Genomic DNA, 12,184 nt, shown 5'->3' with positions numbered 1-12,184 from the left:
GCTCCGGCCCCGCGCTCCGCTGCTGCTGCCGCTGGGTGCTGCCGGCCGCGTTGCTGGGCGCTGCTGGGCGCTGCTGGGCGCTGCTGGGCGCTGCTGGGCGCTGCGCTCCAGCCGCTGGGTGCTCCTCGTCTCTCGGGCTCTCTCTGCACCCCGGCCGCTCCACTCTGCCAGCTGCGGGGTGCATCTTGTCACCCCAGCAGCTGCAGGATGCCCCGCGTCCTGCACCCCGAGCTGWGGGTGCCTGTAGCTGCCCTGCCACACAAGGCACTGGGTGCTCCTCGGAGGATGCTCCCCGTTTGTCCTATCAGGGCATCGGCTGCACCCCGCCTGACAGAGGGTGTTCCTGGCCACCAGAGCCAGCTGTGGGGTCCTCCCTACCTGTCCCCTCTGCACGTGGCCCAACTGCTGCCCCATGCAGTGCTGTCACCGAGCGGGTGGCACTTGCCCTTTGCCCTTCACACCTGGGAGACCTGGACACYCCGTGGGGTGTTTGGATGCTCGAGGGAAGTGAAGGACCAAGCTGTAAGGGCAGGAGAGGGGCTTCATTTCCCCTGTGCGTTGATGACCACTTAGTGGATGGTGCTGGTCAAGCTGCCCCATGCTACAGGCAGAGGTTCAGGGGTTAAATTCACTGTGTTATAAATTGAGGAACAGGCCCGGGGAATAAGTGATGCTGCCGAATTCCCCGTGATCCCAAGGCACGGAAAGACGAGGCGAGCGCCGTGAGTCACTGCGCAGGGGTACAGCGTCCCGGGGGCGAGAGCAGCAGCCGTGGGCAGCGYGGCGGCGGGCGAGGAGCGCGGCGCCGCGGTGAGTCCTCCGTGCTCCTGCTTTCTTAATCCGCCCTTGGCAATCCCAGGCATACCCCTTGCAGCAGCAGGGATTTGGGGTTCCCAATTCTGTGGTCATCCCACGTGTCATGGCACGTGTGATGGCTCCTGCAGGCTGGTTATGGAGGGCTGTTCTGCCACCACGGACGCGGGTGGTGGTACCTGGGTTGGTTTCTCTGCTTGAGGGGGTTTCTGGGGTGTGCCGCTCTCCAGCTCCCAGGGCCACGTGGCACCGGGAAGGCCAMGCTGGGTGACACCAGCCCTTGCCCTGCAGCACCTTGGAGTAAAGGACAGGAGGACTTAGAGCTTWCCACTTGGTGGGACCCATTCTCTACTCTCGCACTTGTCAGATGCTGTCACTCCCAGGACATGTTTAGGATTAGATCAACCCAAGGGATTCACGGACTCCCTCCTTCCCTCTCTCTTGGTTCCCTGGGATCTGATCCAAATGGATTAAATTCCCTGTGCCTTTTCCCTCCTTTCAGCTATTAGAGAGAAGGATGGTTGTTACCGAGTTATTTAAAATTATATAAAGTGGATATAGGTCTCTGTATGTATATTTTGTGTACGGTAATTAAGCCAACATTTCCACCCCACCTGATCCGTAGGGACTGCAGATAAGAGCAGCGGGCGCCTCTGCGATCCCAGCACTCCGGCCTGCAGGGGATGGAGAACTTCTCCTCTTCCCCTTCTCCCTTTTCCGCCAGCTCTGCTGCCGAGCTGCCTGGGAACGGCACCGTCCACGACCACGACTCGGGGCTGCAGAGGAGCATGCACGTCCTCTCCATGGTGGTGTACAGCGTCGCCTGCCTGCTGGGCGTCACRGGCAACGGCCTCGTCATCTGGATCGCCGGCTTCAAGATGAAGAAGACTGTCAACTCCGTGTGGTTCCTCAACCTGGCCATCGCCGACTTCATCTTCACCTTTTTCCTGCCCCTCAGCATCGCCTACACCGCCCTGGGCTTTCACTGGCCCTTCGGGAAGCTCCTGTGCAAGCTCAACAGCACCATGGCCTTCCTCAACATGTTCGCCAGCGTCTTCCTCCTCACCGTCATCAGCATGGATCGCTGCGTCGCCGTGGCCTTTCCCGTGTGGTCTCGCAACCGCAGGAGCCCGGAGCTGGCGGCCAGGGTGGCGCTGGGCACCTGGGTGCTGGCTCTCCTCCTCAGCTCCCCGTACCTCGTGTTTCGGGACACCGCCGTCGGCTCCAGGAAYGTCACCAGCTGCTACAACAACTTCGCGCTGTCCGACGACTACACGTCCGAGGCCACGCGGAGGCTGTGGAGGATGCGGCTTAAGGCSATGATTATAACGCGGTTCTTATGCGGGTTCCTCGTCCCGTTCACGGTGATCCTCATCTGCTACAGCATCGTCGCTGTCAAGCTGAAAAGGAGGCACTTAGCCAGCTCGGCAAAGCCGTACAGAATTATCATTGCTGTCACCGTCTCCTTTTTCCTCTGTTATTTCCCCTACCATGTCTTCTCCTTGCTGGAAATATCCAAAAACTCCTCCAGCCACGAGATGAAAATGGCCCTTTACATAGGGATCCCCTTGGTTTCCAGCCTCGCTTTCTTCAACAGCTGCATCAACCCCATCCTGTACGTGTTCGTGGGGCCGGATTTCAAGGAGAAGTTCCGCCAGTCCCTCCCGGCAGCCTTCGAAGGGGCCTTCAGCGAGGAGTCCGTCCTGGCCAGCCTGGCCAGCCGGCGCAAATCCAGGTCCGCTTCGGATGCGGAGGCCTCGAGGGCCTGAGCGAGCCCTGCTGCGGCTCCGGCTGCTTCTCCTCTGCACCTTCCCTTCGTTTAATCGCTGCATTGAGAGCTGCAAAGGGCTACGGGTGCTACCGATGTGATGGGACCTTTTGGAGGCATCTCCAACTTGCTTCGTGAGAGAACGTGCTGCTTTTGTGGCCGCTGTGCCCGTTTGTGGTGGTCAGCGCCAGCGGGGGCTTTGCCCGGCCTGTCCCCACGCTTGGGAGCCGGGGCACAACGTCCCCACGGGCGGCCGCGCCAAGAGGGTGCCCATCAGCGGGACAGGGGTTGCTGGGTGCCAGACCTGGCTGCTTCTCTTGCAGCTTGCAGTTGTTAGTCCATTTCACAGCTTTTACACGCACTGAGTTTGCCCGTGCCCTGATCGACCCCTCTCTATCTCCTCTCTCTCGGGRTGCCCAAGCAGGGCTGCGCTCCCACGCTCAGCCGAGCCCAGGGGCGCTTTRCAGGCACCGGCGCGATGCGGACGAGCCCAGATCCCTGCGGCCTCTTCCCAACAGCTGCAGCCGCWGCCCCTCATTCCAACGTGCCAAAATTCAGGGGTTCCACCAGGGGACAAAATTGGGTCCTGCTGCAGCGGCTCTGCCACCCGGACACAGTGGGAGGACGGAATTGCTGTTCCATAAGCCCCTTATTAATAAATCAGTAAAGAAAACGCAAAGATCCTCTTCCATGTGAGATACCAGAGCAGTCAGGCACGCAGGCCACTAAAGGGAGATGTCCCCACTATGTCCCACTCATGGGACAAACAGCCTGAGCAAGGTCTGCTCACCGGAGGGGCTTCCACCGGCTGCAGTGGGTGTATCAGCCAGGAAACTTTGCTCTCTTTTGAATAATTAAAGTAAAATTGAATGGCAGAGTCAGGACTATCCAGTAAAACACTCATGTGTTCTCTCCCTGGACATGTGGCAGGTTTTGATGCTCGGGTTTGATGTACAACATGATAATTTCGGAGCAATGGTTGYCCATGTCTGTGTTTGATGTGTTTCTGGCCCTCAAGCAGCTGAGATCTGGCATCAGGTACTGCTGGTGAATGAATGTTAAGCCCCATTAAACTTATTTAAGTGTACCCAGCCTGTGAACTGTTGTGTTGATAAAATACGTGGTGATCCAACGTGGCTGAGCGTGCTTGTCTTCAGTAATAGGTCCTATTCATCCAGCTGCTCCGGGACCTCATTGCTCTGATAGCCAGAAAATCTCTGACTTTCTGGCTAAATTCATAAATTTATGAATTTAGGTGTACCTTGCTGTTCCACACAGCTGACATTACCGAGCAGGAGCTGTCATTCGTGCAAGTCAGGGATTGATTATGGGTCTGCTGGGCAGTGCAATATTAAATGAAGGTCGTGATCCTACGGGCATGTACGGACTTAACCTTACATTCATGAACAATCGTGCTGAGATCGGGCAATGCAGCAGGACCATCCGCGTGTCAAGCATGAGGGAACCGAGAGATTTACCCTTTGCCACAAATTGCTGCCTGTCATCCAGCTCAAGCTGCAATGTTTGCTGTGCAGCATGCGGCTCCGAGGATATTTACTTGCTCCTGGTGCTAACCCACAGCATTGATTGGGGTGTCAAGGTTGTGCGCATCAGCATTTGCTCTCTCTGGGCTTCCTTATCTGTTTGCACAGCCTGCATAATTCCTTGTGACAAGAGTCTCGGAGACCTCTGAACTCGAACCTCGACCTCCTACCATGCCTCTCTCATCACCCTGCCACGCTTGAAGACAAGGACTTCAAGCATTGACCTCGTTTGAGGTGGGAAGCAAAGCAATTTTCCGGGCCATTGGGGCATCCAACCTGAGAATGGGGTTGCTCACGGCTTGCAGGGCTCCCCAGACGGCCCTGCACGTCCCTGTGCTGCTCCATGGTTTGGCAGTAACAGGTACCCAGGATCTTGCGGACRAAGAGATGAGGGATAACAGTGTCAGGGCAAGGTGTTCCTTTTACTCATATCCATCCCATGTGGGATACAGTGGGTAACTAACCTGTAGTGAACATGTCCCAGGCGTGAGCCAAGCCCCAGGGCCACCCTTCACCCAGCAGCTCCGTTTTGGGGTAACCATGCTCAGCTCCAGGGCACGGGATGTTTGTTTTGTCTCTCTTCCAACACCTCTCGCCCAAGTTGCCTCTCCTCAAAGTGGCATTTTACTACTGCTAAACAAAACAGGGTGTCCTCGTAAATCTGAATGTCTCCTTGTACGAGGGAAGGGGCTTAGTAAGTTTTGAAACAGTCATTCATGAGAATACTGAACAGAATTTTAGGAAAATGGAAGAAAAAAGGACGCATTTGTTTTATCAGGGGTGACCAACTGTTCATGGCCATCGCTGCGTTACAGGATGCTCCTGAGAGAGAAACGGTTCTGTCGGCCAGACTCTGATCCCTAGTCTTTATGCAATGAGAAGCGTGCTGACATCAGCACGGGATTAGGCTGCCAAGGGCCCGGGTCCAAGATAAACCTCGCATTGTGTTGAGTTCCCACATGTTCCGATTATCTCATTATCACCACGTCCCTCATTCTGGGGTGGAAGGCACGGGATTTATTCGCCCTGGCACTCGTGTTTGCAACGCACTTCTGTGGAAAAGCTTGAATGAGAAGAGGTTTTCCACAAGCATGCAAATATTCCAAAAAAAAAGAAAAGAAAAAGCAAATCCGGACTGCCCCTTTGGCAGCTCTGCCCCGCTCTGACGCAGCTCCGCTTTCAAGGTTCCTGCTGATGCGGGGGCGTTGCTGGCACGGGCTGAGCTCCGGCTGTTTGCAGTGGTTGGGAAACGGGAGCGATCCCGGCGTGACGGCCCCATTGGAGCCGCCAAGGGGCTGCTCCGTGGTACAGCCCATACGAGCAGAGGGCTGGCGCGTGCGGAGCCGCTCGAGGGGAGAGCCGGGGCAGCGCGCGGGCAGCGGGCAAGGCAGGGGGTGGGAATTAGTCCCGACCTCACTAACGCTTTGGGGCTGGGCGAGGGAAATGGAGCAGCAATGAGGAGCCGGGGTGAGGAGCTCGGCAAGATGTGGCGGGTGGTTTTTGGTGAGAGGCTCCGTGGCGATGAGCCCTTGGGCGGGATATTCCACAGGCCGTGGCACCCTCGTGCCGAAACCCTGCTGCCCAGAGGCATCCGTCAAGGAAGGCAGCAAGGAAAAGGGGTTCTTCACATGCCGATGAGAAGAATTGCGCCAGGGAAGTTCCAGTGAGGGAAGAGAGAGCTCTGAATGCTGGAAAGAGAGAGTGCCTTGGCGGAACAGGTACAGCTTGGCTGTATCCTGGCCACTTGGGGCTGCAGCAGAGCCTAGCATGAYGGCAGGATATTCTCAGATCTTTAGTACAAGAGAAAATAAGCATGGTATTTGAATCATAGTGAGGGGTAACCGTGGTGTGACTGGGTCCTGTGACACAGCTGTCTCTGTAAGGCAGACAGGATCTCAGACAACGATGTGACAAGAACCTGAAGGAGTTTAAGCCTTGATAGTAGCRGATCATAGTAGTTGTGCCTGGTGGTTCTACAGTGATATCCACGTAAGTTTGTTTTGGAGAGAGCTTAAATCAGGGACCTCAAGAAAAGCTGTTGCTGCCTTGCTCAAAAAGGGGGAGTTCAGCAGACTGGAGCTGGGAGAAGCTGCAGAGATACCCGTGATGAGACCAGCCAAGGAGCATGTGGAAGCAGTAGCTCAAGAGGAGAAGGTACTTTCTCCTTGGGATCTGGAGGAGAGCATGGAAGCAGAACGAGGGCTCAGAATAGTGAGGAGGAACGAGCCAAGGGTGATAGATACAGGGGAGGAAAGAGTGGGAGCAGAGACAGCACTGGAGTATTACCAGCAGAGGGGTGGGTGCAAACACATGGGAGGGAGATGGGCACAGGTGAGGACGTTCTCTTTAAGGAGAACTTAATGAGACTATAAAAGTCTGCTGTGACACCTAGTAGCCCCCTTGTACTTCCTCTCTTGAGACTCTCTTGGTGAGTACAATTTTTAAGTGTCTCACCCTTGCTCTTGGCGAGTGGGTTTAGCAGATAAAGTCAGGCAAGACAGTGCATGGAAACCTGACAGGAGAACCTTCTCTGGAGGGTGGTGTAATTAGGTGGGAAACCAAGGCAAATCAGAGGACTAGTGTTGGTGAAATGTTGCTCTGTGAAGGAGAGGTGATGGCAATACTCTAAGTCTTGCAGGCCAAGCCTTTCCTGGTTGTCTAYAGACTTTTTTTTGGTGTAGCAGCTGGGAAAGGGTCATCCTGCCCTCCAARGAGGCTGTGTGAGTTAACCTGTGATTGCTCCCGTGTCGGCTCTGCTCCGTGTCAGGCTGGGAAGGGAACAGGGTGCTCTCTGCCGAGCGTACTTTGGTCTTTCCCTACGCTTCTACCAGGTTCTGCTCCATCACCCTGGGCAAAGTTGCACATAAAACTACTGCGAACAGTTCTTCTGTAAACAGAAAATGGTTGCAAAATGCTCAGATTTTGCAGGACTGAATTGCATGAAAGGGGCTAACAGAACAAAGCAGAGGATGTTACTGCTGGGCCTTGGTTTAGGGCAGCGTTTCTTGCAAATCCGTGTTCTCCATCCGGCTTGAGCCTGTGTCTGTGCAATGACCGGCTAAAGGCTGGTTATTCCGGGGAGCCTCTCGCGCATTGTGTGGAGCCTGGCAGGACGCGGCCCTGTGCCCGCAGCTGACGCAGCAGCTCTGTTAATCCTTTGGGATTGATGTGGAACTGAGAGCGCTGCTGGAAATGGGAAAACAAACTGAGCTCAATGAGTCTTTCAGTCAAATCTGCATGACTCRGAACGTTATTGTGTCACTGACTGGGTGCCTGTTTCCTGCAGACAGCAAAGCCACGGCGAGGCACTAATATTGCCTGAAACCATTAGTGCTGTCTGCCCACATAGCCCTTCATGTAGATAAGATGTTTTCTCTGCTCTGGGGCCTTTTTCCCAAGGCATTTTACCCCCTCAAAAGTGGGGAACGCTGCTTTTCAGATAGTGTTTTTCAATGGGGGAAGAAATGACAGTGACTCCAACCTCCCTTAATTCACAAATGTATTTACAGGTGCTGTCAGTTCTGCCTCCCTGGCTGGACAATATCCAAGCAAACATCTTCTGGAAACCAGGCACAGTCCTTTCCAAGGCARGGAAGGCAGAAGCAGGGGAAGGAGGTGGTGTCCAGCTGAGTGTGCCCAGCACAGCATCCCAGTGAATTTGGAGAGACTATGCGGAGCAGGGAATTCTGCTGGGATGCTGCATAGGACTGATAGTTGGGAGAGACCAAACCTACTCATGGGGCTCTCCTAGGATTAAGTCAAAACAGCCTTCTGGGGATCCATGTTTGGTAGCTCTCAGTGTCACAGGTGAGTTTTAACAGCCACCTCTACAAAATAAAACCAGCCGTGCCTAAACAGTGATGGATGGAGCTTAAGGGAGGCTGCAGGACAGTAGCATCTGTCTTCTGGCACGTGATGGATGGAGCTGTCGTCTGGCCAAGCCCTGGACGAGCAGCGCCCTCCACCTAGGTCAGGCTCAGTGCGCTTCTGTTGCTGGTATTGGGTCTCAGTTCTGGTTCTCCACAGCAGCTAATGCTATGAGTAACAGCAATGAATCTCCGTTAGCCACTACATTCACACCTGGCAATTTTTCCTTAAATGACTAATTGGATCATGATATAGGAAATAAAATCTGGGTGTTCATTTTGCAGCAATTATTTGTTTACCACTTAGCACTTATATAGCATGTTATAAGARTAACAAATCCTCCTCTTGTTTGGGAATTTAGTTTTAAATTTAAACTGTACTAATCGGGAAAACAGGGACAGGGAAGAAATTGTCTCTACCTCCCAAGCAAACAAAAGCAGTAACTTTAGAAAAGGGATCTGAAGACAGAATCTTAGTTCCTATTCCTGTTGTTTGCTTAAGAAATGTCTGGAATTTGGGGCAGCGTGAGTCAAAGAGCCAGTCTGGGTGCCCTGGAGCAAAAAGGCCAAAAAAAAAAAAAAAAAAAAAAACCAAAAAAAAAACCACCCGCAAAACAAAAATAACACGGAAGACAAAACACTTTTATAGAGGAAAGTTTCTAACTGCTTTAAGGGTTAGTGCTTCAACAAGCATGTTGTTGTTAGTTGTTTTGCTTCAACATGCACTGCTATATTATGCTGTAGTAAAATCCTACCCTGAAAGACTGATGTTGAGTGAGAAATCTTTGCTGCTCTATTAAAAAAATTTAATAAAAAGAGTACAAGCTGTGARTATTGAGGGTGGTGCGACTGAGAAGTCTATTCCCTTGCGCTTAGCAGTGTCAATTGGAAAAGAGTCCATTGCAGCACTGCCTCTGCGAGGTTTCAGACGGGTTTATGTGCTCTGCACACATATTTTGAACAGATGTTTCCGCTTTGGGCGAGTGCTACAAGTGCTGAACTCCAYCTCTGGCAGCTGCTCGGTCCTCCGGGTTAAATTGCTCTCCCGTCTCCATTCAGAGTTGTGAAAGGAGGAGATAATTAAGAGGTGGAAGGCAAGGAACAATAAGTAGATATTGTGAAATGTGGTGGTGGTGGTGGGGGAAAACGGGATGTGAAGATCTAATATGGAAAATCCAGCTCATCATGTCAGAAAGTGCAATGGCAAAGTGGGGAAACTCGGTGTTATGCTTTTGCAGGCTCATCTGGTGAGATGTCCTGGGACCGTGTCCCCCCTCGTGGTGTAAGGCCAGCGCAGATGTGAAGGATCCTCTTGGGAAGCCAAGTTCTTGCTCCAACTGACCCTTTGCTCTGCTGCAGGGATGAGTAAGGACACCCGAGAGTCATCAGAAAACCTGCAGCCAGGAGCACATCATTTGTCACTCCATTACAAATTCTGATAGCATATAATGCAATGCTGTTTATCTTGGGTGTAGAAGATTTTAAGTTAACTATTTTAGCTTACAATACTGTTTAGCTTGTTAATGAAACTCACAGTGGTCATATATATGTGTGTGTGTATATATATATTTCTTTTGGAGAGGTGGTGCTAGTGAGGGGAACCCTTGGCATGAGTTGCATCTCTGGATTCTGGCAGGATGACCTAGCTTGGAACAAGGAAACTTTATATATTTTCTTAATTACTGCTGTCCTTCCAGGATAGAAAGGTTTAGCAGGCACTGTGTTGAAGGGTTTATAGCTGGACTTGCTCTTGAGCAGCTTTTCCAACCATAATGATTCTATGATAAACATGAACTTAAAAAGACTAAAAGCAGCATCTTGCTGCAGAATTTGACTCAAGTATTTGACACAACTGTTGCAAGGAGAGCGCTGAGAGGGGATTCCTGATAAATGGGATAAACTTTTGATGTTATTTATGAAGGATGGAGAGACCATATGTTTTTCCCCCTCCATTTCCAGGGAGGCTTCCAGATGGAGGACACAGCCCAGGCCACGCAAGGCTGGTGGGAAAGGCAGGTGTGGAGCCCCTACCCACAGAGCCCCTTTGCCAGCCCGCAGGGTGCCTTGGCGGCACTCGGACACGGCGAGACGGCTCTGCCCGCCCCCGGGGACCCCCGCCCGGCCTCGAGCTGCCGCTTCCAAAGGGAACTCCGATTGCCGCCATCTCCCCGCGCCCCCCGCCTCGCCCGGGCGCGGAGCCAACATGGCGCCCGCGGCGGCTCCCTCAGAGGCGCCGCGCGGGAAAAGCGGGGTGGGGGGGAGGGAGGGCGTGGCCTGGCCCGCCCCCCAACCCAGCGCCGCCATCTTGCGAGCGGAGGCGCCCGAGCTCCGCGCGGCCTCCGCCCCTGCCCGCCCGCGGCGCCGGGGGGCCGGAGCCGGCAGGTAAGGCCTTCCCGGGGCGGCCCGGCCGGCGGGGAGCCCCCCTTCCTGCTCCTCCCGCCGCCCGGGGGAGCGGCGGCGGCTCCTCGCCGGCCCCGCGTGGGCAGGCGGCGGTTGGAGCTGTGAGGGGGATCCTTCTTTCCCCCCATCCCCTCCGCCGTCTYTGGGGAGGAGGGCGCTGAGGGAACCGGAGGGCGGTGGGTCGGTGCGGGCCTGGTGCCCCCCGCACCCCGGGAGCGGGGCCCGGCTCGTGTCCGCGCCCGGCGCCGCTGCCTCCCTCGTGGCCCGGGGCGGGCCGGGGCCGCGTTCGCCCCGGGGAAAGCGGCTTCTCGTCCGGCCCGGCCCGCTGCTGCAGCGTGTCCGCGGGGCAGCCCTTGTCCTGCGGTGCCTCGCACGTGCCGCGTCTTCCCGTGGAGCAAAACGCGCCCGAACGGCGAGCGGGAGGCGGCGGCTCCAGCCCTGCAGCAGCCCTCACCCCGCTCCCTTACGTTCTTTGTTCCATGGATATGGAAAAGCCAGTGGGGGCGGAAAAACGGCATCGTGGAAACGCGTGCGGTGCCGTTTGGAAGTTGCGTCCGCGTTGCTGCCGTCTCATGAAAGCGCTTGCCCTGAGTTGGGATTGTGCTGGGTTCCTTCCCTTCCCAAGGGAAAACTCGGGCCCTGCRCTTGGGATGCTTTTAAGATGCATCTTTAACATCACTGTGAACATTGGGCAAGCGAGGGCAAATTAGCACCTGGGAGTTAGGGGGCATCTGAAACAAAGCAAAAGAAACAATAGCTAATGAACGGAATTAGTGGTTTTTTTTTTTTTAATTGTTACAAAATGAGTTTAGACTACTCCCTTTAAATTGTTGCATCCTTTCGGAAGGATTAAAGGGGTGTAGTTGAGAGTCATACTACGTTCTTGTACTGCCATCTAGGATTCAAATGTCAAAGTTTTATTTATTTTTAAATGCTCATAGCTGAAGGCCAAGATTGCAAGGGATAGGATATTGTTTTAAAASTCCACCAGAAACTACTATTTTTATGATATGTAGGCGTCAAAATTGCTGTTGCCTGTTTTCTCCCTGTTTTTGTTCTCTTTCTGCAGAGAAAATTTCTCCAGGAATTTTAGTCCTGGGTGAGTCTTGATTCAGAGTAACTGAGCATCATGTAGTCTCTCCATGAAGAGTTTTGCTTATAGGAAGTTTAGCTCTTAATTGAGAATGAAGARGGTTCTGTTTCTTTTGCTAGGTCAAGCTGGGCAAGAGCATGTTTTATTGCAAAGATGGCCTGAATGGTTTTCTTTTAGTGTAGCCAGCTGTTCTGGTCAATATGACAGCTGTTATTTTTCTTCCTGAATGCTGGTTTTGAATACTCTAATTGGCATGCCGTCGGATTTTTAGAACAAATTATATACGTCTCTTATCTAACCAGTCTTCAGGATGCTTGTCAGGGTATAAGGTATTGACTAATATAGATTTTTACTTCATTTAGAATTATCTGCTATTTGATGTTTTCAGTCCCCTACATAATGCTAAAATGCACTCTAAAGGATTGGGCTACTTATGCACAGGAAGGGCTGTATATTAAGCTATTTAGCTGAATGCTGCCTAGGTCGGTGACCGTTGGTCAGCGTGATTTTTCTCTTATTTGAGCAAAAGGTTATGTTAGAAGGAGGCATGAAAATGTGGTGTTTCAGGATAAGAATAAAAAGTGAAGAGCCTTGATGTGTTTTTTTTTTTTTTTTTTTTTTTGGTGTTACTAGAAGAAAAGGGAAAAGAAACGAAAAAATTCCTAAACTTCCTCTTGATATTTTTCTCCTGTTTCCATAG

The 12,184-nt window shown here is 53.0% G+C and overlaps 1 protein-coding gene across 1 annotated transcript; it reads left to right on the top strand.

Moving 5' to 3' along the window:
* Nucleotides 1-1,417: 1,417 nt before the first annotated feature.
* Nucleotides 1,418-2,582, top strand: LOC112959755 (chemokine-like receptor 1). Its single transcript, XM_026053848.1, has one exon. It carries the CDS (start codon nucleotides 1,497-1,499, stop codon nucleotides 2,580-2,582), a length of 1,086 nt encoding a protein of 361 aa, XP_025909633.1. The 5' UTR covers nucleotides 1,418-1,496.
* The last annotated feature ends 9,602 nt before the right edge of the window (nucleotides 2,583-12,184 follow it).

This window comes from Nothoprocta perdicaria, unplaced genomic scaffold (genome assembly GCF_003342845.1).
Source record: "Nothoprocta perdicaria isolate Ctin4 unplaced genomic scaffold, notPer1 scaffold_12, whole genome shotgun sequence".
NCBI lineage: Eukaryota > Metazoa > Chordata > Aves > Tinamiformes > Tinamidae > Nothoprocta > Nothoprocta perdicaria.
This window is presented reverse-complemented; position numbering and strand designations above follow the sequence as displayed.